General features: G+C 53.2%; 1 protein-coding gene across 1 annotated transcript in view; it reads right to left on the minus strand.

Moving 5' to 3' along the window:
- PPP1R16B (protein phosphatase 1 regulatory subunit 16B) overlaps nucleotides 1-26,788 on the minus strand; it is a 119,181-nt gene that overhangs the window by 26,753 nt on the left and 65,640 nt on the right. The window contains exons 3-4 of the mRNA XM_051846107.3: nucleotides 5,747-5,817; nucleotides 347-492 (exon numbers count right to left, since the gene is read on the minus strand). Coding sequence (XP_051702067.1) covers nucleotides 347-492; nucleotides 5,747-5,817 — 217 coding nt within the window. The remainder of the gene's footprint in view (nucleotides 1-346; nucleotides 493-5,746; nucleotides 5,818-26,788) is intronic.

Below are 26,788 nucleotides of genomic sequence, written 5' to 3' on the forward strand. Positions count from 1 at the left end.
CAAGTGGGGGTAGAGGGTGAGAGAGAGCATGCAGCGAGGCAAAGCATGGAAAAGCCAGAGAGAACAGAGAGGAAGAGAAAAAGATAAAGAAAGTTGCAGGGATGGGGAAAGAAAAGGGGGCCCTTGGGAGAGGAGGGGGCAGAAATACAGAGAGGGAGAGGAGACGCGGGGAAGGGGAAGGGAGGAGAAGCACTCCGAGTGACAGTGCGTGGCGGGGGAGAAATGAAAGACAGAGAGGATGGGCGGGAAGAGAAGAAAGGGGCGGGGAGGGAAGGATGGAAGATGGACAGGCGGACACGGGAACGGCCGCGGTGGGCGAGGCCGTCCGCGGAGGGAGGGCACGTACTACTGAACGAGGATCTTCACCAGGTTGATGTGGCCGCAGGTGGCCGCGGCGTGCAGGGGCGTCCACAGCTCGTTGTCCTTGGCGTTCACGTTGGCACCATGGGAAAGGAGCAGCTTGACGATTTCCTCAAAGTTGTCGATGCAGCACTGGGAGGGACACAGAGGCACAGTCAGCGCCAGGCTGGGCTGCAGGCCCTGGTGGGCGCCCACAACCCGGTGACATTGCCCACGAGAGGCCACAAGGACGGTGGAGCAAGCCCGCCGGAGTCTGAACCCAGTTGTGCTACTTCCAGGCTGTCAGTATTACCTACGGCCTTGGGCAAGCCACTTAACCTGACCTCAGCTTCCTCTGAGTGAAAATGAAGCTAAGAGTATACAAAATACAGACAGGAAGGTAAAAAAACACCTGTCGGCTGTCAAGTGCTCTGCAGGTGTGGGTGGAATGGGATCCAATTTGAATGAGGCTTTAAAAACTTTTTCAAAAACCCAGAAAGCTTTCTCCAAACAAAACTGTGTAGAGAACTCTTAGATATCCAGCAAATTCAGGCAGGACCACCAGGTTACGCAGGGCTGTGTGCTGCGGGGATGTCCCCCTTCCCAGCAGTGGCCTTCATGGCTGGAAACCTCGGCTTGCAGGAACTTTCGACCCAAAAACTCAGATCCTGGGGAGGCCAGACTCCCCCAAAGAGTTCAGCTCCATGTGCAGGTCCTGGGGTCCTGACACGCCCCCCCCCCCCCCCGCAAGGAGATAGCAAGTTTCTGTTCCTGTCTGTACGGAGCAGGAGCCAGGGCCCCAGAGAGGAGAAATCAGGAGCCTGCAGCTCCCCCTCCCCCAGAGAGAACGTGGGTTCCAACAGCGTCCCCCCCTCCAGCGACAGGACCCCAAGGAGTCAGAGGGGCCTCAAGCCTTGAGAAAGGAGAGGCGAGGACCGAGGGGAAAGACAAGAAGCCACTAGACAGACGGCAGGATGGAGGCTCTTCCCTAGGGGTGACCTCCACGGAAGCCAGGAGGGGCCAGAGCAGGTGAACTTGCACTCAGCCTTGTTCATGACAATGAGGGTGTGGTCCCCAGTGCAGAGGCTGCACGGAAGAGTTACACTCAGAAGAGTTAGCACCATCAGACTTGCTTAAAAAGAATGGCACCTCTGGCAGCATGTGGAGAACAGATTGTGTGTGTGTGTGTGTGTGTGTGTGCACACCTGTGTGTGTATATCTGTGTTGAAGTAACCCAGTTAAGTGGTGATAGTGGCCTGGACTACAAAAATGACCATAGGAATGGGAAGCATCCCCCGGATGACAGCAGCAGGAGAAGGGGCACCTGTGTGAGCCCACGGCCCCAGGAGGGTGTGGGTAGGGTTGAAGGAGTGAGTGGGGACGTGTATATGTTGGGGGGTGGCATGGAACCACATTCGTCGTCCTCATCCCCAGCGGGAGCCAGGGCTAGGCGCCCGGGACACGTGAGGAAGGGGTACAGATGCTGCCACAGACCCAGGTTCTTTCTGCACCAGCTGGTTTGGACGTGGCTGTGTCTGGGGCATCTTTCTGGACAGATGGGGAAAGGTGTGACCCTGTGGGGCTGAGAGCTGCTTCAGGTGGGCGAGAGAACCATGCCGAGGCAAGGCATGGCCACTAGAGGGCGCCAAATGCATCAGAGTGAGGTTGCTATAGGTTGGATCCCCAGGCTGCCACCGGGAGACGGGTCTAGAGACAGGAGGACCAGAGAAACAAGGAGGTGGGGTGGAAGACTCAGAAAGAGGAGAGGACTGTGCACCCAGAATTAGAATCTGGTGACAGGGATGCGGGGGCTGGACCAGGCTGTCCTGGGAGATGCGGCCTGAGCAAGGGTACTGCATTGTGGGCTGAGTGCAGGGGTGCATGTGGTGGTGGTGGGGATGCAGTGGGGCAGGCAGGCCTCCTTCTGTGCATTCTGCATGCTGGGAAATGCACCGGGCAGCCGGCTGACTCCGCTCCACCCCTCCCCTCCCCGCCTCCTCACTTCCCACATGTGATCTACCAGCAGGTGCAGGTTCCACCTCCTACACGGCATCCCTGTCCCCACTGCCCTTGCACAGCTCTGCCATCTCGAGCTGCCTCCCTGTCCTTCCCCTTCCAAGCACCTCAAGCAGAGAGCTCCCTCCTCAATCTATCATGCTGCTCTCCCTGCTTAAGAACCTCTGGAAGATTCCTGCTGCTAGGAGCAACAGACCCACACTCCCCTGCCAGGCCCACAAAGCTCTCCTCCATGTGACTGTCATGGTTGTACTAGGGCAGCAGTGACAATGACAATGACAGCAATACCCACAGCCCTGGTGACAGTGGCAATGATAACACATCAGCCCACACTGGCAGTAATGACAGCGTGTGCATTGGAAGGACTTCCCAAGTCAAGCACCTCGCTAAGTTTGGGCCACGCACTGCCTCACCTGGTAGCCCATGAGGATCCTATCCTCCCCATTTAATAGGTGGGAAAACTGGCTCAGCGCAGCCTGGTTGCCATTGGTCATACCTGGTTAGAGATGGGTGAGAACCCAAGGTTATAATCTCCTGGCATGGACTGAAATCCACGCAGGCTGCCTTCACGGGCTCCGTTCTCCATCTTCCTGGCTGTCCTCTCACCTGTCTTCCTGCACTCAGGCTGTCCCACAGAGGACGCCCCAGGGCCCGCACTGCAAATGCTGCGCCTCTTTCCTCACCCGCACGTGCTGTCCCTCTGCTGTAAACACCCACCCTTACCCCTGCCCATCCGGGAAGCTCCTGCTCCTGCTCCTGCTCCTTCATCAGGACCCAGCTCCAATGTCCCTTCCTCTTGGGCGCCTTCATCACTTCCCCTTTGAGCCACAGAGCCCTTTGCACACCTCCAGGTGAGGGCTGACCACACTGCGTTACCTCTGCTGTTCGTTACATGCCTGGGGCTGCAACGCAGTCTGAACTCTGAGAGCAGGGGTGCTGCCTAGGTCACTTCCAGGGCCCCTTTCCCAGCACAGCGTCTGGCATACAGTAGGTGCTGAACAGTGAATGGGAGGGATCTCACCATGAGATCTGAGGCCAAGGTGTGTGGCAGAGCCTGACAAGCTCCCACCTCCCTGGCCATGCACCCCAGTGGCCCAGGAGCCCACAGGAGGAATGGGCCTTGGGAAGAAAGCTGATCCCTGAGAGATCAATGGAAGTGTGATGTGGGGTGACAAGAGCCCCAAGCCACAGGGAGGGCTCAGGAGTTCACCGCAACAGGGGCAGCTGCTCAGGGGAGGGAGGGACTCACAGCACTGCCAGCCGTGTCCAACGAGCAGCGAAGAGCACTGTGCTTCAAACCCTGACTCTGTCACTCACTCGCTGCTGGGTCTTGCCCAGAGAAAAATCCACCTCCCCGAGCCGCCCTGGATGACACGGCAGCCGCCAGTTATTAAATTAAATTAAATCCAAGATCCAGGCCCTCAGTCGCAGCAGCCACAGTCTGAGTGCTCTCTGGCCATGCAGGGGTCGTGGCTACTGTCCTGGTGAATGCAGACACACATTCACAGTGGATGGCGCTGACCCCAAGCCTCAGTTTCCAGAGCCCTCAATGGGGCTTTGCGAGAAGAGGTCGCGTGATGGTTTTAGTGACGATATTAGTACCTGGAGCAGGAGCTCGGGCCACCAGGAGTGCCTGGCTTTGATTCCTCGCTCCAGTTCCTGATTCCAGCTTCTTGCTAATGCAGGAATCAGAGGTGACGACTCACGAAATCGGGCTCCTGCCATTCAGGGAGGTGAAGATTACATCCTCAACTCCTGGCTCCGGCCCAGCCCTACATTACGGGAATTGAGAAGTGACCCAGCAGATGGGAGCGCTTGCTCTCTCTCTCCCTCTTGAATGAATAAATTAATACTTATCCAGTGTCAAGTGTTGTTTGAAGGGTTTGTACATGCACTCATTTGATCCTCACAACAACCCAACGAGATGGGCTCTTGTTCTGAGCATTCCTCCTTCACGGCTGAGGAAGCTGCGTCCGTAACTTTCCTGAGGTCATACAGCAAGAGAGTGGCAGGGTCAGGCCTTGAGACTGACCCTCTACCCTGACAGCCACACATCCCGCCCGCGGTGGGCAAGAGCCCTCGTGTTTCATCACCACACCCACAGCTAGGGGGCGCTGCCCCGCACCAGGAATGGCGGCTGTGTCTCCATTCTGGGGAAAGTAGAAGCACCCACGCACCCTCCAAGTCTCCACTCTCTGGGGTGTTTTAGGCACCCTCGAGGCCACGAAGCTGGGAGTTTGAGAGTTTCCACAGGCAGGATCCAGCAGGGGTGCTGAGGCAGCTGCCCGAGAGCAGGTGCTTGAGGTGGTGGGGGACAGGAGAAGCTGAGGGGACACATGGGGAGCCATGGAGTGCCCCCTCCCACTCCCAGGCTGCACTCAGGCCCATGTGCTCTGAAACTTGGGCCAGGGCACAGGAAGCTTCAGTGCGTTCACTTATTAATTCTCCATGCACACATTGAGCACCGACTGCATGTCAGTGCAGGGAAGATGCTGGGACACACCAACAAGCAGGAGACATGGACTGTGCCTGGGGAGGCTGGATCTGGGTGGGGGCAAGGCCAACGTCAAAGGATCACACTGACGGCCAAATCGATGAACTGCAAAGGCACGGGGCATCAGAAGGAACAGGATGCGTCTGTCACAGCTCACATTCCGGCCCCCGGCTGTGCACCAGAGCTGACGGGGGAGCACACGGGGTCCTGCAGGAAGTGTGGAGGGGCGGGGCCCAGTGTGCACACAGCCCTGAAAAGCCAGGAAGCCCAGGCAGGGCCAGGCTTCGGGTGTCAAGGCTGAGAGTTTATTCTGGGGCCCGTGTGAAGGGAAGACACCAGAGAGCTCTGAGCCACACAGGGGGATTTTTGGCGTGAGCTTCCCCATGACTGCTACGTGGAGGAAGAACTACAGCAAGGCCAGGCCAGATGCAGGGAACCAGGGAGGGGCCCTGGTGGGAGCAGCCCAGCCCCAGGTGGGAGGGGACCTCTCACACTGCCCTGGAAAGGACACATCACGGCAGCCAGGGTTCAGGACCATGGTTCACAGCTGTGTGGCTACAGACAGGTCACATGACCCCCATCAGCCGCCCTTGTCACCAGGGTGGACGGGACGTCCCGGTGGATGTGAATGTGCTGTGTCATCTGTCAGCTCCACATGAACTTGCTGGGCTGGGCGGCGAGGACGCAGGGAACAAAGGCCCCCTGTCTGCGGGGCCTGCACAATGCGTGCACCTGCGCACACAGGGGCCCTGTGGGCACGTCTGTAACTGACACGCACGTCTCTGAAGCAGATGGCTGACAGGCAGCTGTGGCCCCTTCCCTCCCTGTGCCCTGTTCCGGGAGAGGGGGCACCTGTGCAGGTGGGGGGCAGGAGCAGGGACCCCAGGCTGGCCTTACCTGGTGCAGGGCTGTGAGTCCGTCTTCATTGCACAGATCGGGGCTGACCTTATTCTTCAGGAAGTAGCGTACTGCAACAGGAGGGGACATCAGTGAGCTTCCCGTCACAGCTGGGGCATGCAGGTGCGTGGGCCCAGGTAAGATCCCCTCTCCTGCAGGTCCCGGCAGTGTGTGTACCCCTGACAACCTCCCCATTTCACAGATGAGGAAACTGGGACGCAGAACGCAGGTCTGAGGCACCCCCTTGTCTTGTTATGGTAACAACATACCGTCTTAACAGTAACAAGGCTAATGGTGCCAGCCCTTCCTGTGTGCCAGGCACCAAACCGAACAACGGCCACTGGCTGGCCACAGCAAGCACTCTGCAGCCTGACAGCCTGGGTTCAAGCAGACACCAGTCTCTGTACGAGACACTTCCCTCTCCGGGCCTCAGTCTTTTCATCTGAAAAATGACAACAACGTGGCTCCCACTCTATGGCCACTCATGGAGGCAAGTCTCTTCAGGGCTGAGCAAGTGGCTGGCTTGTGGCTGGAAGGCAAGAGCCTGCTAGGGCAGCTGTGTTCACATTGTTACCTGAAGGTCTCCATGCCAGGAGACGGCTCAGCCAGAACTGTCAACGGCCCTGGAGGGGGCTTACCCAAGGCTGCAGCCATCTCCATTCCTAGCATTTACCCAGTTGTGTGTGTGTGCATGTGCATGTGTGTGTGTGTGTATGTGAATATGCATGTGTGGGTGTACAAGTGCATGCGTGTGTCAGTGTTCAGAAATGGATGGTGGGCAGGCAAGGACCTGGGGACAAGAGCAGCCAGACTGAACCTCAAAGACGGTTTCAAAATCCTCTGGGAAGGCAGGTGTGTCCCTGCCTTCCCATGGTGACTGTCTGTCCTGTTCTCTCCCAGGCCCTAGTTCTCACCCAGTACCCAGGTGCAGATGAAAGAAGGGAGCGGCTGGCCCACCTCCCTGCAGCCCCCTTCCCAGTCCTGGCAGCTGAAACTCTTGCTCTGGCCTCCCACTTTAGAAGAACCACCTCTGGCCAGCCTCCAGCTCTGCCTCTCCCTGTGGAGGGAGGAGTCCCTGGGACCAATGGGAGGAGTCCAGCAGAGCCCATCTTCTGGGCCACCCCTCTCCCATCCCTGGACGGAGCTCCCTGAAGGCAGACCGTGTAATTAGTGGGTGAGTGTCCCTCTAGGTCAGAGGTGAACAAAGGGTGGCTATTGTGGGACAAGCGGATGAACTTGGCCACACAAGCTGGCTCGTGTGTGAGGCCCTTGTGTTACGGTGATGATTAAGTTGAGGGTAGAGGCCCAGGCCCTGAACCTCCTCCCATCCCTACCAATCTGGCGCCCTCTGATATGTGAGCCAAGTCCCACTCCCAATGGCCACTGTGGACACTGGCTCCACACACGGTTCACGTACTATGGCAGGGCAGGGTGGTCTCCATTTGATTTGCCTCTCTGATGGGGATCAAACTGGGAGTGAGCTGTAGAAGGCCATCTATCCTGCTGGCAAGTGGGGGTCTCAGTGAGGCCGCAGGAGCCACGGGCACAGCACAGCCACTCAGCTCCAGTGTCACCAGCCCCAGCTCCCAGACCACAGCCCCACCTGTCCTCTGGACCTCAGCATGAACCAAGGTCCCAGCTGATGACCAGGTTGAGGCCCCCACCCAGCAAGGGGTGACCACTTTAGCAGACTTTCCCAAGATGCTTTGCTGCTAGAGGTGAGGCATGATGGGATCTTGCTCAGTAAGGGTCAGCTCCTTTTTATAGCTGCTCTAACATGGAGCCATTGGTTATACCAGGTGATAGTGGTATTTATATTCAAGTGAACAAGTGTTCAAAATTCAGTTCCCCAGTCATCTGTGCTCAGTTTCAAGGGCCCAACAGCCGCAGGTGGCTAACACCTTAGAAAGTGTCGAACACGTCCACCTTCACAGAAGATTCTACTGGAAAGCATGGCTTTGAGTCACTGGAAATAGAAAAGAGTCCCACCTCAAGCTGTAAAACCCTCCATGGCTCCCTATTGCTTTGGAAATAAAGTTCAGACCCCTGACGACAGCTCACAAGGTCCTGCGTGATGCGATTCCCGTCTGCAGGCCACCTCCTTGCATGGTTCCAGTGGGGGAAGGGGGGTATGTTATTCACATTGTGGTTTTCCACACTGGCAGCCCTGGAGCTGTGTGGTGCACAGCTTGCTCTGTTGTACACAGTGATCCTAATTCTTCAGTCTCATTAAGCTCCAAACACTTTCCACAATAGTCTTGCCAGCTACAGAGTTTCCTCTGACCTCTGAGTTTTTACATAGACTGTTTCCATTGCCTGGAAGACTCATACATCTATCCATCTGTCCATTCTTCCATCCATTCTCCAACACACATCCATATATCCACCCACTCACCCACCCACCCATGTATGTACCCATCTATTCATCCACCATCATCCCTGCATCCATCTGCAGCACGTACACACACACACACATCCCTACCTCACTCCTCATCCTTTAGGCTTCAGCTCAGATGCCCCGATATGTATACCCACAAGTCCTATAAATTCATTTATAGCCTTATCACAACTATAGTTACATAACTGTGTGTAACTGGGCCTTTGCATCTCTCTGCCAAAGGGACACTAAGTCCCAAGAAGATAGGACCATGACCTGGTAACTGTGGCTCTGTCCCCCAGGCCTGGCACACAGTCAGTCCTCAAGAATTCTTGTAGGGGTCCAGTGCTGTGATACAGCAGGTTGAAATTCTGGCTTGCAGCACCAGCATCCCATATGGGTGCCAGTTCAAGTCCCAGCTGCTCTATTCCTGATCCAGCTTCTGCTGATGTGCATGGGAAAGCAATGGAGGATGGCCCAAGCCCGTGGGCCCCTGCACACGCATGGGAGACCTGGAAGAAGCTCCTGGCTCCTGGCTCAGATCAGTTCAGCTCCGGCCATTGCAGCCATTTGGTGAGTGAACCAGTGGATGGAAGTCCTCTCTCTCTCTCTCTGTAACTCTGTCTTTCAAAATAAATAAATAAATCTTTATTTAAAAAAAATAATTCTTCCAAGACCCTCATCTGATTGACAACCCCCCAGTGCAGTCCCAGGACACAGCCTCTCCATCTCTGAGCAAGGCAGACACCCTGTGGTGCCGACTCTAGCAGACTCATGTCTGCTGTATGGAGCTCTGCCCAGGTCCCTCCTCCACAGCCGTGGCTGACCTGGGAGCAGGCTTACCTCAGGGCCATGTAAGGAGACTGTGGCAAAGCCAAAGGTCAATAAGGCCCAGCATGTCCAAGGGCAAGCGAGGGCTGCCCTGAGCCTGACAGGTGGCCTTTGGAGCAATAGAAGAGGCCTCTATGTCCCTATCCAGGATGGGTTTCTGGAAGGTCCTACTCTCAAGAGGCAAGGGTTCCAGCTCCATGGGGTGGGCCATGGAATAGGCTTCCCATCCAGAAGACACTCTTTGAGACTGAAAATAAGCATTGGCTGCCAAAAGCAGCATCTGTGCACAGTCATTATTGGGGTGCTCTCTGTACTGCAGGGGAGCCCAGCCATGTAATTACCCTGATGTCGGGCAGTTATTTTCAGCCCGAGAGGTGGGACAAATCACCCCTCTCTCTAAGAAGCCCTTAACAGTCAGAAGCCAAGGCCACCTCGGCAGTTCCACTTCCCAGCTCTAGATGGGAGACCGGAGCCTGGCTCGGGGCCCAGCTGGCTGGAGCAACGTCCCCACTACCCAGTGCATGAGCAGCTTCCCTGCCCCTGGGCTCAGCACAAAAGGAGTCCTCTATCACGGGTATCTTCTATGGAGCCTCTCCTAGGCACTCGGGTCAGTGCAAAGCTACTTTGCTTCAGGGGAGGAGACAGAGGGTCAGGGAGGCGCAGCCCATAGTCACACACACACACACACACACACACACTCAAATGCAGGGGCAGGGATGTGGCACCAGACCTCCCTGATTTCAGAGTGGGCTGTCCTACTCCAGCCCTGAGTCCAGGAATGGGAACATGCATTCCTAGGGTTGGGCAGAGGGTCCAGACCTGCACTGAGAACTGGTGTGGAGAGGAGGGTGATGGGAGAACAGACAGCAGTGACCTCTGCTCTGGAACTGCAAGCATCAAAGGCCCTCAGGTCCCAGGCCAAGTCTCTTCTTGCAGACAAAAGGGCTCAGGAAGCCACAAATAGGACAGAAGGGACTACAGCTGCCATGTGTGTATGTGTGTGTGTGTGTGTGTGTGTGTATCTGTGTGTGCTGGGGTGGGGGAAGGAACAGTTAGGTCTTTTAGGGCCTTTTTATTTTTTAAATGACTAAGTCTTATTTTTCAGATTATTTATTTATGAGGGATAGAGAGAGAGTACCCATCTGCTGGTTCACTCCCCAAAGGCCCACAAAGGCTGGGGCTGTGACAGGGTTGAAATCAGGATCCAGGAACTCAATCCAGGTGGGTAGCAGGAACCCAACTGAGCCATCGCTGCTGTCTCCCAGGGCTTCCATCAGCAGAGGCCGGAGTCAGGAGCCCGAGGCAAGAATCAAAGCCAGGTAACCTGACGTGGACGTGGGCATCCAAACAGCATCTGAAACCACTAAGCCAAACCCTGCCCCAGGACCATCTTAAATGTAAATACGCTTACCCTCACACCCTGCTTAAACCCCTCTCACAGCTGTACTTTGCTGTTAGAATCAGGGAGCTGTGGCCCAGGGGCCAAAGCTGGCAGGCAGTTTTATTGAACACAGCCACACTCATTCATTTGCATACCGCCTACGGCTGCTTTCACTGTACAACAGAGACTGCACGGCCTGCCCAGCCTAAAGGACTGACTCTGGGTCTTTTCTTTCCAGAAAAGATCTGCAGACCCCTGGTCTTCAAAATACCATATGGCATGGTCCCACCTCTAACTCCAGGGTCACTGTTCTCATCAAAACCTCTGTGAATGGGGGGGTGCCTTGGAATTGAGCAGTGTGCAGCCTGCCCCACCATACCCAGATGCCCAGATGGGCCAGTCTTCCTTCCTCTCTGGCCTCATCTCTTGCTTTCTGAGCATTCTGCACAATGACAGAAGCTGGTGCGGGGCCTTCGGGGTTGGCTGGGGCTCAGGGAGCACAGACAAGAGGCGTAGTCTCCCCCCTCCAGCTGGAGGACCGCCACTGCTGGTAGCCCACACTCAGGTCTGCTCCTGGCCCACAAAGCCCCAACTCCTAGGCCTGGCCTTCAGTTGGACAGTGACCTGTGTGTTCTGTGCACTTGCTTAGCTGTGGCTTTAGGTGAGTTATTCCTTCTCTCTGTGCCTCTGTGTCATCTGTACAAAGGGGGCCACAGCACCTCCCCGGGGAGGCTGCTGGCAGACTAAGCATGGCAGTGCCTGAGAGCTACTATTATCATTGATTTTAAAAATTAAAATTAAAAACAATCACTGAGCTCCTGTCTGGGTCGCAACCTGTGCTGGGTTCTAGGGATGCAGCCATTGACATCTTGCATCTCTCACGAGCTCTAGAGCTGGTCGTACAAGACAGAGTCTCTCTCCTGGGAGCTCCGGGCACCTGCTGGTGCAGGATCACTGCCAGGCCCCAGTCGGCGGCCCACCAACCCCTTACCTAGGCAGGAGGCTCCTGGGAGAGCAGAACAGTGGCTCAGCCCCTCCTCCCTCGTGTAGCCTGCGCCTGGCGCCAGTCCTCCCCCTCCGCCCACACCTCCCTGGCAATCTGGCTGGAATCTGGGCCAAGCAGGGCCATCTGCTCCCCTCTGTCTCCAGCTGTAGCAAGTGAGGCTGCACCAGTCATCTCGGCAGGAAGCTGGTGGCGGCTGCCTGCGCGAGGAGAGTTGCTGCTGACAAGCTTGTGTTTTCTTTGGCATCTCCACCGCCTCGGCCCACGGAGCAGGCCTCAGGCTGGCTGGTGACATGGACCACAGGTGCGGTTCCTGCTCTTGCCCTGGGGGCACGGGGACAGGGATACAGAGGTGTTTGGCCACTGCAGGTGGGCCCTGGGCCATCTGTGTCTTCCTGGGGTTGCCCTGAGGCTGAGCTACAGTCACCTGACCATGTGACTAGCACAGTCCCATCCATGTGGTGCCCACTTAACCCAGTCCTCCCTTCTCACCCGCCCGTCTGAGGCCTCACCCTCCCATTGCCTCATGATCCTGTCCTGCCTTCCCCAGCCCCACTGCACCCTGCATGACCCCACCCTCCCTTGAATTGCTCACTAATTCAATCCTGTTGGTTTCTTTCTTAAAGCAAAACAAAACAACTGAGCTCCCAGTCTCCCAGTTTGCCTGGCATCCTCTTTCTTGCTACCTGGAACCTGCAAATTCCTCTTTATCCTTCAGATTCCAAGCAAAACATCACCTCCTCTGGGAGGCCTCCCTAACCCCAGGGAGTTTCCCAAGTCTCTCCCGCACCATCCTGCAGGCCTCCATCTGTACTCTGCAGTGGCACCATTTCAATGCCCACAGAGCTACTTGTTCCAGGGCCACCAGACTGTTTCTTGGTGTCACACTGCAGACCTGGGCACCACTAGGAGTGCGACTCTGGACTAAAGAGCAAAGAAATGAGTGTGCAAGTGCTCTTCCCGGAGCCCCTCTCAGCAATGCAGCTGGATTTAGAGGCCGATCGTGGGAGTCCCTCAGCCCCAACCCACACCCTCATCTCTCCAGGCTGGTCACAGGGCATCTGCCATCTCCCTAACACCCAAGATCCCAGTCCTCATCTTCTCTGTCTTGTGTTCTGGGTTATTCTGTCTATAACCTGGCACTAAGTGGGCATCAGCCATGTGTCTACATCCACCAAATTGGTTAGTCCTCCTAATCCAGTTATGAAGATACTGTTAACCAACTGACTGCTATTTTTGCCCCTAATTTCCAATGGGAAAACTGAGTCAGGTTTGAACACATGAAATGATCTGCCCAAGGCTGCATGGCTGGGAGTGACAGAGCTGCAATTTTAACCTAGGCTGGCTCCAAAGACTGAACATTTAAGCCCTAAACTAAAACAGTGCCCAACAAGAACCTAGGGAAAGGACGGGGGCAGTAGAGAGATGTGTAGTACGGCTGCGGGTCTCCCGGCGAAGACAGCCACAGAGATGGCAAAAAGCAAAAAGGAAAGACAGGGCATTGTGGGTGAAGTTCAGTGTTCTAGAACATCATTCTCACAGCCTTTGCCCGCACCCCCTGCTCTCATTTTCCAAGGAGGCCACTGAAGCAGTGTGGCAAATAACCGACAGCTCTGAGCCCGTGCACCAATGCTTCCTCGCTTTGTCCCCGTGCTGCAGCTCCACCCCAGACAGACCCCACCCCACCCCCACCCTTGAGTCAAGCACCCTGGTTTCCTGCCTCCAGCTGCCACCCCCGTCTCCCACCTTGCATGGAGGCTGTACCACCTCCATGGAAAATCCTGTCCAAGCTGACCCTATCTCCCCTCCTCAAGGTGCTGTCAAGGCTGCAGTGGGCCCAGCCTGTGTCTGCCCACATGAGAGGGGTCGATACACTCAGAAAGCAGCCCTTCACTCTCCTCCCGAGTCAAAGGAGTCCTGGGTCCCCAGTGCTCTGCGCCCCGACACTCACCCCATGGCACAATCTCAGCCTTCCCACCTACCGCGGCTCCTCCCCAGGCAGGAAGAGCCGGAAATAGCTGCTTCCAGGGAAGCCCGGCCACCAGGGGCTGGGGGTGGAGACCAGCTCAAGTGTAATGGTGGCTTGGGCAGTAGCTGGCACTGACTGCCCCTCTGCCAGGCAGTGCACCCCAGATCTCTGTCAGTGACTCAGCCATGGTAGAGGGGTAGGCCAGAAAGACATGGACTTCCCTCAAAGTCCCAGGCCCAGGCCCCTGCCGCCCCAGGCAGCCGCACTCCACTCTAGAAGAGAAGGAGTCAGATGATAACAAGTCCTGGAGAGGATGTGGGGAAACTGAGACCCTCACACAAGGCTGGTAGGAATATAAAATGGTGCAGCACCCCTGACCATGGTCAGGCATTTCCTCAAAGAGTTAAACATACAAGGGTACTTTGGAAAGTTCATGGAAACATGCATTATCTTCTTCTTCTTCTTCTTCTTCTTTTTTTTTTTTTTTTTTTTGACAGGCAGAGTGGACAGTGAGAGAGAGAGAGACAGAGAGAAAGGTCTTCCTTTTGCCGTTGGTTCGTTCACCCTCCAATGGCCGCCACGGCCAGTGCGCTGCGGCCGGCACATCGCGCTGATCTGAAGCCAGAAGCCAGGTGCTTCTCCTGGTCTCCCATGCAGGTGCAGGGCCCAAGCACTTGGGCCATCCTCCACTGCCCTCCTGGGCCATAGCAGAGAGCTGGCCTGGAAGAGGGGCAACCAGGACAGAATCTGGCACCCCGACCAGGACTAGAACCCGGTGTGCAGGCGCCGCAAGGTGGAGGATTAGCCTATTGAGCCACAGTGCCAGCCCACATTATCTTTTAATTCCAATTTCCATGAACCTTTAGAAGTATCTGGGTATTGCAGACCTACTACGTGCCCCAGCAATTGCACACCGAGGTATATCCTCAGGAGGAATAAACACATATGTCCACACAAACACTTATAACAGAATTACTCACAAAAGCCTCCCAGTGGAAATAAACTATTTGTCCACTGACTGATGAATGGCGCAACAAAATTCCACACAAATGGAATATTACACAGAATGGATATTATTCCACCATAAAAGGAGGAAAGCAAAGGCACACACTACAGTGAGGACAAGCCTTAGGGTGCGTGAAAGGCGCTGTTCGATGCTGGACACAAAAGGCTGTGTGCTATTTGAGCCCATTTATAGGAAATGTCCAGGATAGGTGAGTCCACAGAAACAGAAAAGAGACGGTGATCGTCATTGGTCAGAATAGGAAGGTGGAATGGAGAGCGACCGTTAGTGAGCACAGGGTTTCCTCTGGAGATGAAGAGAATGTTCTGGAATCACAGAGCGGTGAAGACTGTACAACCTTGGGAAAGGGCTTGCACCTTCACCGACGTTTCAAGAGGAAGGGCCTCCGAGCTGGGCCCTGAGCATCCAGCTAGGAGCTCCCTTCCCTCCCAGCCTGGGAGCTCTGTGCGCTCAGCACAGCACTTGTCCCACTCATCACTGCACCGCTGGTGCAGGGGCTCAGGGAAGGTGTCATGTTGGTAAGAGTTTGAGTGTCTCCCATAGGCCCACCTACTGAAGGCCCAGTCCCCAAAGTCTGGGTTAATGGTTAATGGGGTTAATGTTAATGATCAATGGGTTCTTCCATTATTCGTACTTTGGAAACGTATATTCATTAAATAAAAGTTAAAAAAAAAAAATGATCAATGGGTTCAGAGTAGAGACACTAGAATTACCTGTCTGGGACACAGGCACGGTGGGAGGTCTCTCCGCTACTGGTGGCTTGCCCTTGGAAGGGAGAGGGATGGGGCTGACTATGCAAGCCAAGCTCACTTGCTCTCGCTCTCTCGCGTGCGCTCTCTCGGTTTCCTGGCTCCTTCCTCCAAACATGCCTCACCACGGCCAGCCTCCGTCACACACCAGACTAACGGGGCTGCCGCATCCTGGACTGTGAATCCCCAAACCTCAAGCTGCAATAAACCTTCCACCTTCACAGACAGCTTCTCTCCAGTATTTTCGTTACAGTAACAAAGAGCTGAGTAATAAAGAAAGGGAAGGGAGGGGAGAGCCCTGAATGCCAGGACCTTCCTGAGCCCCACACTAGCTGGACTCTGCCCACCTCTCCTGGCGTCACGCCTCCCACCCACTGCCCAGGCTCCAACTTCCCTGAACTCCCTGGGCCTAAGCAGGTGCGGTTCCTTTCACCTGGTTAATTCTTACTTAGCTCCCTGGTCCCAGCATAAATGTCGCTGCCTCTGTGAGGCCTTCCCCAAGTCCTCCAGGCTGGGCCAAGTGCCCTTCTGTTGCACTTTCCCTGCCCCCACCCCCACTGAGAACACTTAACACCAGCTCCAGGATGTAGCTGCTTTCGCACCTGTCTGTGTCTTTTCTGGACTGTATGCTCTGGAGGGGAGTGACTGTGAATAAGCACAGGGTTTCCTTGGGGGCATGTGGAGAGGTAGAGTATGACCACCTTTTGCTGCCTCCATGCTCCTCAGGCCCCAGTCAATATCTGAGGCCTGCGGAAGTAGATGGAGCACCCCCAGCCTCTGTTTAAGCCTCAGTACCTGCAGTACCTGTTCTAACTCTGTGCTCCCAGGCTGGGCCACACACTTTCCATTTCTGAGAGAGTCTGCTTCCCTTGGCTTCTGTTTCTCCTAGAAACTCTGACACCTTCAGCCTCACCAGGACAAGATGGCCCAGGGGATCCCAGGCACACGGCTATAATCTCCTCTTGTCCAGAACCCCTGTGCCCAGGACATGTAGCCATGCTGGACAGAAGGGTTGACAGCCTCGCATCAGCTACCCAGATGCCTCAGCACAAGTTTCACCTGGCATCAGGTGTGTGCAGACCCTCCAGGATGGGCACCGGCAAGTCTTGTCTGCGGTCTTATCTGCGGGATCCAGCACCCAGAGTATGCACTCAATAAATATTTGTTGAGTGGATAAACAAAGTTTAACGTTTTAAAGTTTCTTCTAAAAAAACAAAGCTAAAGTTACCAGGGAAGCTGGTGTGTAAAATAAACCTGAAATTAATCCTCTTGCAAAATGCACAGCCTTTCGGAAGAGTGGGGGGCGGGGAATGGTGTGGGAATCTCTCACGAAGGGGTGAGTGGACATTTGCGTACCTGATTACCTCACAGGGGGACAGAACTGCACTTGATGCAACTGAGGAGAGGATTCGGTCTGTAAGTGTCTCCTTCAAAAGGCAAAGGCAGGGCCTGTGCGCTCCTCCCCCTCCCCCTTCCCCTGTTATCGCCTCCCGGTAGGTATCTCGCCCCCTATAGTGCTTAACCTCAGGGACTTAAGGCAAGGAGACTGCTTGTCCAGAAACATGATCGGAAACTTCCTCATTCCATTCGTGAATTCGGTGGACTCCAGCCGTGCCAGGTGTCTGCTCCTCATTGATTCTGCCTTCAGAATTCTCCCAGCGCCTTCCCCTCAGCAGACGGGAGGACCTGATCTCCCTTCCCGCCCCACAGAGCCTGCCTGCTCCAAAAGGCGCTGGCTGGGAACTCTCCAAGGTATCTGCTCCGAGCCCCGTTCCCCCTCTTCCCAAAGGCCCTCCTCTTTCTGATTTCCTCTTGCTCTCATAACCCCCTCTCTCTGACCTCACTTCTCCTTCCACCTATCTCTTAAACTTTTTAAAATAGCCCAATTATTTCATATCTCCAGGCAAGTAATAGATAAAAATATTCCCAGCCCTCCAGATAGGAGATACACATAAACACCGTAATGGCTTCACAGCCATCATAATAAAATCGAACATTTACTGAATATTTCCTAAGGGTGAGTCTCTGTGCTAAGACATTACATGTTTACATGTCTTATCCCAGTTAATCCCCACAACAACTCTATGGCTTAGGTGCTACGATCAACCGTTGAACACAGAACTTACACGATCTGGTAGATTCCATGTGTAACTGGTGTTTGGGCATGGCTAAGGTCAAAGGAACCTCTCTTGGATATAGCCAGGAAGAAGATCCATTCCTCTGAAGGGGGAAGTTCCTGCAGCTCACACCTCAATGTCCACTCAATGAATATTTCTTCTGGCTTCCTTACTTCTGCTTGCTGTCCTGTAACTACCTCTCTGCCTGTCTACCGGGCTCTCAATTTTTGTTTTTCTGAGAAATGCTATTGATGTGTTATAACTAGGCAGTTAGTTAAGTTTAACAACCTGGAATTCTTGCAACCCTGCAATGTAACCTTGTGTCTTTAACTGTCAGCTTGATGTGCCCACCTTTCCAGGATGCACCTGTGCCTCTTCCAGGCCCAGGACACACACTAAGACTCTACTCTGTTTGCTTATCTGATTAAGATGCCACCCCCTACTTCATGAAAGAGGCTGAGAATGGGGGAGAGGTCTCTTTGCCACAGACCATACTTGGTACCACTTTTCTTTTTCTCTTTCCTGGGCAGTCCTCTGGCCCACTCACTGTGAGCATTTCTCTGTGTGGGGCAGCCCACACTGACACATGAGTGTGTGTTTACTCTCTCACTGTTAAATAAATCCTGTTCTCACTTGTGTGTGTGTGTGTGTATATATATATATATAAATATACACACACACATACATATATACACACACACACACATATATATATGGATGCCTCTGCTTTGAAGCTTTGTCTCTGTGGGAGCAGGGTCTGGAATACAACCTACAACACCCAGGCCCACATCACTGTCTCACTCCTCCCTCTCAGTGCTGTGCAACATAGGATATAAACCAGTCCCACTCTGGACTCTCACCTCTCTAATTAGGGAAACGAAATAAGATTTCTGAAAAGTTTCATGGCAACCACAGGAGAAATTGAAACCAGGACTTAGGTCTTTCATATTATCAATGGAAACAATGAATCAAATAAACACACTAGTCATTAAAGTCAGAAAACAAAGGAAATAGCAAAGAAACATCAATGTCACAAAGCATAACACAAGATGATGAAAAACCAAATATCAGCCATAAAAAAGACGAAGTGATTTATCCTTCCCTATATAGCAGTAAATATTTGGTTTCCAAAAAGTAGAAAAAAACTGGGGCTGGCACTGTGACATAGTGGGTAAAGCTGCCACCTGCAGTGCCAGCATCTGCAGTGCCAGTTCGAGTCCTGGCTGCTCCACTTCCGATCTAGCTTTCTACTATGGTCTGAAAAAGCAGTAGAATATGCCCCAAGTCCTTGGGCCCCTGCACCTGTGTGGGAGACTTGGAAGAAGCTGCTGGCCTCTGGCTTTGGATCAGCCCAACTCCAGCTGTTGCAGCCATTTGGAGAGTGAACCAGTGAATGGAAGATCTCTCTGTAATTCTGCCTTTCAAATAAATAAATATTTAAAAAAAAGAAGAAGAAAAAATTCAACTGTGTTCTGCTTACAAGATACTCCAAATAAAATAACAGCGATGCTAAAAATAAAGAGCTGTTCAAATATAAAACAGACAAACGCAAACACAAAGAAAGCGGAGGTGGCACCATTACTATGATGCAGGACGGAATTCTGGGCAAAAATAAGGAGGCAATCAACCTTCGGTTGATCAAAAAAAGATGCTTCAATGTGAAAGTATAAACAACACAGATCAATTGGGTGTGGGGAGAATGAAGTCACAGCAGTCAGAAATTTTATGAATTGCAAAATCAGTAAAGCAAAAACTTAGCATATACGTGAGAAGCACAACTGTCCTAGAAACCTTCAGTACACGCACATCCTAAAGAAAAGATCAGGGGCAGCATTGTGGCTCAGGAGATTAAGCTGCCACTCGCGACACCAGCAGTCTGTATCGGATTGCTAGTTTGAGTACTGGTAGCTCTACTTCCAATCCAGCTCCCTACTAATACACCTGCAAAGCAGTGATGATCGCCCAAATACTCGGGCCCACACCATGCAAATGGGAAACCAGAATAAGTTCCTGGCCTCTGGTTTTGGCTTGGCCCGGCCCAGACCTGGCTGTTGTGGGCATTTGGGCAGTGAATCAGCAGATTAAAGATTTCTTCCCCTCCCTTTCTTTTCCCACCACCTTCATTGCTTTACCTTTCAAATATATCACTAGATAGGGGCCGGCACTGTGGCACAGCGGGTTAAAGCCCTGGCCTGAAGCACTGGCATCCCATATGGGCACTCGTTCTAGTCCTGGCTGCTCCTCTACTGATCCAGCTCTCTGCTGTGGCCTGGGAAAGCAGTGGAAGATGGCCCAAGTCCTTGGGCCCCTGCACCCACGTGGGAGACGCAGAAGGAGCTCCTGGCTCCTGGCTTCGGATTGGCGCAGCACCGGCCGTTGCAGCCATCTGGGGATTGAAACAGCAGATGGAAGACCTCTCTCTCTCTCTCTCTACCTCTCTCTATAACTCTTTCAAATAAATAAATAAATAGATAAATCTTTTTAAAAATCTTAAATAAAAAGATCAAAGGTAGATTAAGATTTATGGGCAAGGATGTTCACGGCAGCATTATTTATATGTATCATTTACAATCAAGACATCCTGGAAGCAATCCAAGTGTCTAAGCAACTGGAGACTTGGTAAAGTATGAAACATCCAAGTTGTGGAATATTCTGCATCTGGTGTCTCTGAGGAATTGTTAATGAGAAAGGAAAATGCTGTAGAAACTTCCCTTTCAGAGGAATGGATCTTGTTCCTGCCTATATCTATGAGAGTGAATCAAAATTATACATTGAGCACTGCCTCAACTGGAAAGGAAAAATGCATTCCACACATTTTTTAAGATTTTTTTTTTATTTGAAAGGCAGAGTTACAGAGAGGGAGAGGCAGAGGCAGAGAGAGAAAGAGAGATCGTCTACCCATTGGTCCACTCCCCAAATGGCCACAATGGCCAGGGCTGGGCCAGGCTGAAGCCAAGAGCCAGGAGCTTCCTCCAGGTCTCCCATGTGGATGCAGGGGCCTAAGCACTTGACCATATTTTGCTGTTTCTCAGGTGCATTAGCAAGGAGCTGGATTGGAAGTAGAGCAGCCGGGACATGAACCAGTGCCCATATAAGATGCCAGCGCTGCAGGCAGTGGCTTAACCAACTGTGCCACATTACCAGCCCCATACACACACCTTTCATTGGGAAAAAAATTAGGATATTAACTGTTGTAACCAGTGCTTTTTATTTTACCATTGCTGGTATTTTCCAGGCATTTGAAAAATCTGTATTGACCACATTTATCATTAGAATTCTCCAATTTCACCAGAAAATAAAAACCTTCTAAGGAATGATGACCATGGTGGTAAGAACTGTGTTTCAAGTTGTCAGTACAGAAGTCAAGTCTCAAGTTGGCTGACCCGGGAACAGGGGTGCTGAAGCTGGAAACCCTGTGCTCAGCAGGACATTAAAGAGCAGCAGTTATGAAAAACAGTTTGGATAGCAAACTATGGTCCTCACGTCAAATCTGCCTGCCACTGAATTTGGTACTGCTTTCAAGTTAAGGATGGTTTTTTTTTTTTTTTTTTTTTTTTTTAATGGCAGAGGGCCAGCATTGATGGTACAGCAGGTTAAGTCACTGCTTGGGATACCCACATTCTGTATCTGAGTCCTGGTTTGAATCTCAGCTACTCTACTTCTAATCCAGCTTCCTGCTAACGTACCCTGGGTAAGAGCAGCTAATGATGGCTGAAGTGCTTGGGTCCTTGCCGCCCATGTGGGAGACCCAGCTGGAGTTCTAGGCTCTTGGCTTTGGTTTGGTGCAGCCCTGGCTGCTGTGATCATTTGGAGAGTGAAACAGCAGATGAAAGAACGATCTCTCTGTCTCTTTCTCTCTACCTTTCAATATAAACAAATATTTTTAAATTATGCTATAATTAAATAAATAGATTTTTAAAATAAAGAATAAAATGCTTGGCCAGTGCTACGGCTCACTAGGCTAATCCTCTGCCTGCGGCGTCGGTACCCTGGGTTCAAATCCCAGTTGTGGCGCCAGATTCTGTCCCGGTTGCTCCTCTTCCAGTCCAGCTCTCTGCTGTGGCCCGGGAAGGCAGTGGAGGATGGCCCAAGTGCTTGGGCCCCTGCACCTGCATGGGAGACCAGGAGGAAGCACCTGGCTCCTGGCTTCAGATCGGCGCAGTGCGCTGGCCGTAGCAGCTACTTGGGGGGTGAACCAATGGAAAAGGGAAGACCTTTCTCTCTGTCTCTCTCTCGCTCTCTCTCTCTCACTGTCTAACTCTGCCTGTCAAAAAAAAAAAAAAAAAAGAATAAAATGCTGGGGAAAAGGTCAATGATTTGGTGACACAGGACATCCTACGAAAGTCAACCGCCAGTGTCCATAATTAACCAGACCACGGGCTCCTTGCTTAACTCTTTGCCCAGGGCTGTTTTTCTGCTGGAGAAAGCCCAAGATAAAAAAAAGAGCTGAGTAGTTACAGATTGTCTGAGAGATACATAGTTACAGATGTTTGTGTGTTTGGGGGGCATACTCAGCCTAAAACAGGGTTTACCTGATCCTGCACGGAAACACTATGCAGAGCTCTGGGACAGTGCCTTTCAACCAACAAAATACATTCAAAATCAGTCTAGACGAGGAAATGAATGAATGTCCTAGGTGGGCCCTGGGATCGTGGCCAGGAGGGGCACAGGTGGATCAGGCCCAATTCTTCACCTGCCAAGGAGCGAAGGGGGCACAAATGTCCTGCTGTGGCCCGCCGTGGTTCCCACTGTCTCTCCCCCAGCCCTGACTCAGCACCACTCGTCTCTGAAAGCACCCACACTTCCCGTCAAGAGCATGACCTCTGCACCCTGGATGGTGGAGGCTGCAGCCCCTGCTTCCTGTCTGCTCGCTGGGGCGAAGGCTGGTTGCTGACACAGACTCAGCTCCCTTGTTATACCAGGAGAGAGAAGCCTATCTCCAGAGAGGGTCTGTTGCTTGCCACCCAGGCTCACCTGCCCTGGGGGGCCCTGTGCATACCCCTCCCCTCTTGCTGCTGCACAATCTCCTGTGACTTCCAGATACCCATCTTCTGCCTGCTCAGGAGCAGAAACCAGGGCAGCTTGTGGGCAGACGGGAACCAGGAGCATCCCTGCTGCGGGAGCTGGAAAAACGCACGCTCTTATCAGGAGAAGCAGCAAGGGAGGAGCTGCCTGGGCCTGGAGGGCAGGAGACTGCAGGTTTTCCAGAGCTTCTGGAACCCTCTGTTTTCAGCCAGCCCTCACTCCGGGATAGGACGGTGGTGCAGTTAAGTACAGGACTCGGAAGTCATCAGCTGGGAATGTCCTAAGCCCTGGGTCCTTGGGGATCATTTGCTGATGATCCCAGTAACAGATGAAATTGTCACTGTCCTTCGTCCTCACTGCCTCATGGCTCAGCCTGATGTGGAACAGAGAGCAGGCACATCTGTGTCTAACCAGCTCAAGATAAAATGACTCTCGTTTACTGAGCGCTTGCTGCATGCCTAGTTCTGTCTGGCATGTGTAGGAATGGTCTCATTTAACATCTACAACACCCCAGGGAGAAGTGAGGCAGGCTCTAGGATGAGCTCCTATTTTACAGATGGAGATACAGAGGCACCATGAATTTAATTAACTTGCCACAGTCTCCTTAGCTGGGAAAAAGCTACAATACCCTCACACTTGAACTTCAAGCTTGCTCCACCACAAGGATTTCAGTGCGTGTCTTAGAGCCAAACTTGAAGCCAGATGATTGCTTTATATATATCTGAAACTCACACATAGTAACTGTATACATTTGTAGGCAGAGTGTAACACACACACACACACACACATGCATACACAGGTAATGATCAGATCAGGATCACTACCGTATCTACTATCTCAGCTACTTATCATTCCTTCGCATACTCTAGACTTTAAGAGTCAGGGATGTTTAGCCCAGGGCCTTTCTGCTTCCTGTTCTGTCAGTGTGCCCAGTGCCAGGCTCCAAGTCTGAGAGATGAAGGGGCTGGCCTGACCTTTGCTACAATCATTTCCTCTATGGAAGGAGGCCATCAGAGCATACAACTGTGGGCCATGCCATCTGCCTGAGCCCTGCGCTAACTCTGACCCCGCCGCTTTCCAGTGACCTGATGTCTGCATGTTACCTCCTCCCTCTGAGCCTCAGTTTCCTGCGTCTATCAAACAGCAGCGCTAACCCCATCCGGTTATCTGAGAATCCAATTAGAAGATGCTGCCCATGGGCTTGGAACGCAGTGAGTTGCGGAGCTGACTGATTGTCCTCCACCCCACCTCGCAGAGGAAGGGGCGGGGGCCAGTCGCAGTGGCTGCCTTGGAGGTCCTGGGAGGCTGACCCCAAAACAGGGCCACAGGACAGCTTGGTGTGGTGGGCAGTCTCCAAGAAGCCACCAAAGACCACAGCCTCAGGATTCACACTCTGGCAGTTCCATCCCCGCTTAATGGAGCCAACACCTGTCACCGGCAGGAGACAGTGTGACTGCCAAGGCTGGCTCACGAGAGACACTGTAGCCTCCATCTTGCCCCTTGGGTCGCTCACTCAGACAAGCCAGCTGCTGTGTCGGGAAGACTTAGGCAGTCCTATGGAGACCACGTGGTTCTGCCAATCAGCCTCTCCAGCCCGGGCCAGTATACTGACCACACCCCCGTAAGAAGCCGTCAGCCCAACCCCCAGCTCCCCCAGCTTACTGAGAGGTAACAACGGCTTGTCATTGTTTTAGGCTGCCGCACTGTGGGGTAATTTGCCATGTGCACACACAGCCAACTAATAAGCTAGAAATAACCACGGGGGGCGGGGTTCGAGACTGAACGAGATGCCCTGGAACCCAAGCCTCCCCTCGCCCACATTTCCCTTAACCATGGAAATTCTTCACTGAACGCCACAGCTGACTCAGGGTTTCTGTTTCCACCCACAGAGCCAAGAGCTATCCACACCGTCACTCCGGGTCTCTGCCTGGGCCCAGGAGCACAGCCCAGCCTTCCTCACTGTGCGAGGATGGCACTGGGGCCTGAGGCCCACTACGCTGGCAGGAGAGAGTTGCGGGAGGGGGCTGCAGCCTCCCACCCTCAGCAGCCATCTCCAGTTTGCTACACTACAAACCAAAATGCACCTGCCTCCTGCTCAAAATCCTCCCCAGATTCCCCATTCCCTTCACGCTGGCCCTGAGCTAGTGCTGTGCTTCTCAGAGTGTCGGCTCAAGACTAGCAGCAGCAGCAACACCTAGGAATCTACCAGAAAGATAAATCCCAAGTCCAGGAACACTGGAGTAGGTGCAACAAGCTATGGCTCCACAAGCCCCTCCCGTGATTCCAATGCAGCACAGTTTTGCAAACAGTGGTTCCAGCCTCCCCTCTCTCCACTCCCTGCTCTGTAGCTCCTGGGCTCCAGAAATGCCCAACTTCTCTCCTGCCTTCTCCTCCCACAAATATTGCCAAGGCACCAGCTCTGGGCCCCGTGGAGGGGAGCCAGGTGCAGAGGAGCCAGCTGTGAGCGAGGCCACCACTGCTCTGCCCTTGCTGAGCCTGCCATCTGCCCTCCTCCCAGTCCGGGATGCCCTCCTCTCCTCTCCACCCCCAGCAAAGTCCCTGCCCAGCCCTCACCCCGTGCAGGAGACACTCAGCAAACATTAGTTGAACATTAAATGGGTGAATGAATAAATCACCGAATGCACACACACCCTCCACGTAAGTCTTCCCTGTCCCTGAACTCGGCGCCCTCAGCAAGCCGTGTGCACCTCCCTCAGCACACCTGTCGCCCTCCAGTGTCCCAGAGGGCACCACGGGCCATGCATGACCCGGAGGGAGATGCGCTGGTGGTATAAAATGCATTCTGGACTTAGACAATTCAGCACGAAAAAAAGATATGTAAAATATCCTCAATAATGTTATAGTGAACACAAGTTGAAGCACTATGTTGAGTTACAATAATTATTCAAATTAATTTCACCTGTGTTTTTCTACATCCGCACACTCCTTAGAAACATGTTTAATTATTTGCCTATTGACCAGAGCTGAGCTAGACTGAAAACATTCAGAAACTACTGCGACTCTGGGCACAGCTGTGAGCTCTGTGAAGGTATTCTTGCCCATCTACTTCTGTTCCCTCCCTCCCTTTCTCCCCCACTCCCCTCCTTCTTCCCTTCCTTCCTTCCTCTCTCCCTCCCTCCCTTCCTCCTTCTCTTCCTTCCTTCCTTCCTTCCTCTTCTTTTCTCACTCCCTCTGTTTCTTCCCCCCTCCTCTCTCCTTCCCACAAACATTTATTGAACATCTGTCCTTGGATCCTTACCGCGAGGCTTGGCACAAAGCAGATGCCAACAATGTCCGCAGAATGAAGAAACCAATACTGCAAATGCAGACTGACCCAGAGGTAACCCTGAGGGTGTTTCCTTCTTGGTCAATTCCCCGTGCCTGCTTGTTTGGGTGTAGTTTTCCCATTTCATTTCAAAAGGAGCCAAATTCCAAACACCTCCTTATGTAACTCAGGGCTGGGGCCAGTTTTTTTCTTGAAGACAGAGCTCAGGTACACTCCGGCAGGAGTTGTGGTGCAGCAGGTTAAGCCACCCCTTGGGATGCCTGCATGCCATATCAGAGTGCCAGAGTCCCATCTCCGCTTCCCATCCAGCTTCCTACTAATGCACCTGGAAGGCAGCAGATCATGGCCCAAGTACTTGGCTCCTGCCACCCATGTGCGAGACCCAGATGGAGCTCCTGGCTCCTGCTCTGACCTGGCCCAGCCCTAACTGTTACAGGCATTTGGGGAGTGAGCCAACAGATGGAGGATCTCTCTCTCTCTCTCTCCCTCTCTCCCTCTCTCCCTTTCCCCTTGTTACTCTGCGTTTCACATAAGTAAAACTTAAAAAAAAAAAAAAACTGAAGTGCACTCAGGTCCTGGACCAGGACACCTGACCCTGAAGTTCTAGGAGACTGACCAGGACATGACCCTGGGCTTGGGGCTTTAGAGACAAGCTCTCCAGCAAGGGGCAGGCACCAGGCTGAGCCCTGCACTGCCCCGAGGCCTGGGAGGCTGAGGGTGCACACAGGTCAGGGGGACAGGGCATCCACGTGTGTGTCAGCACAGCTGAGATACTCTGGCACGGCCATGAGTCTCCATGCCTGGGGTCTCCAGCGCAGCTACCCCTGACCACTTCCCCACTACCACCTCTCTGGCTCTCCAGTTTGAGACTGCAAGACACCGGAATAAGCAACAATATCCCAGTCAAGCTGCCCCCTGGAGCTGAGAAGGCAGCAAAGAAATGAGTCCAGTGCCTGGGCCTTCACATCACGGGTTGTGCTCACAGCTCACACGATGCATGGACACTGGAGCTCGGGCCCCCAGCCAGCAGTCACATCCCACATGCCTTCTCACTGGTTTTGCACCTTTCCAACTTGGCACTGAGGCTTAGCACCAGGGTCTTTCCCTGCCCCAGGGCCCTTGCACATGCAATTTTTTTCTTCTCAGCACGCTTTCCCCAGCCCAGCCTGGGGACCCTTAGGGTCTCCTAAGTCACCTTCCCAGAGAGATCTACCTTGATTGGCCTTCCTGCATCCATCACAGTCCCTTTGTCCCCTCTCAAAGCACCTGGCCTGTTCCTT

The sequence above is a fragment of the Oryctolagus cuniculus genome, chromosome 11 (assembly GCF_051225735.1).
Source record: "Oryctolagus cuniculus isolate XC-2025 breed Fujian yellow rabbit chromosome 11, ASM5122573v1, whole genome shotgun sequence".
In the NCBI taxonomy this organism is placed as follows: Eukaryota; Metazoa; Chordata; class Mammalia; order Lagomorpha; family Leporidae; genus Oryctolagus; species Oryctolagus cuniculus.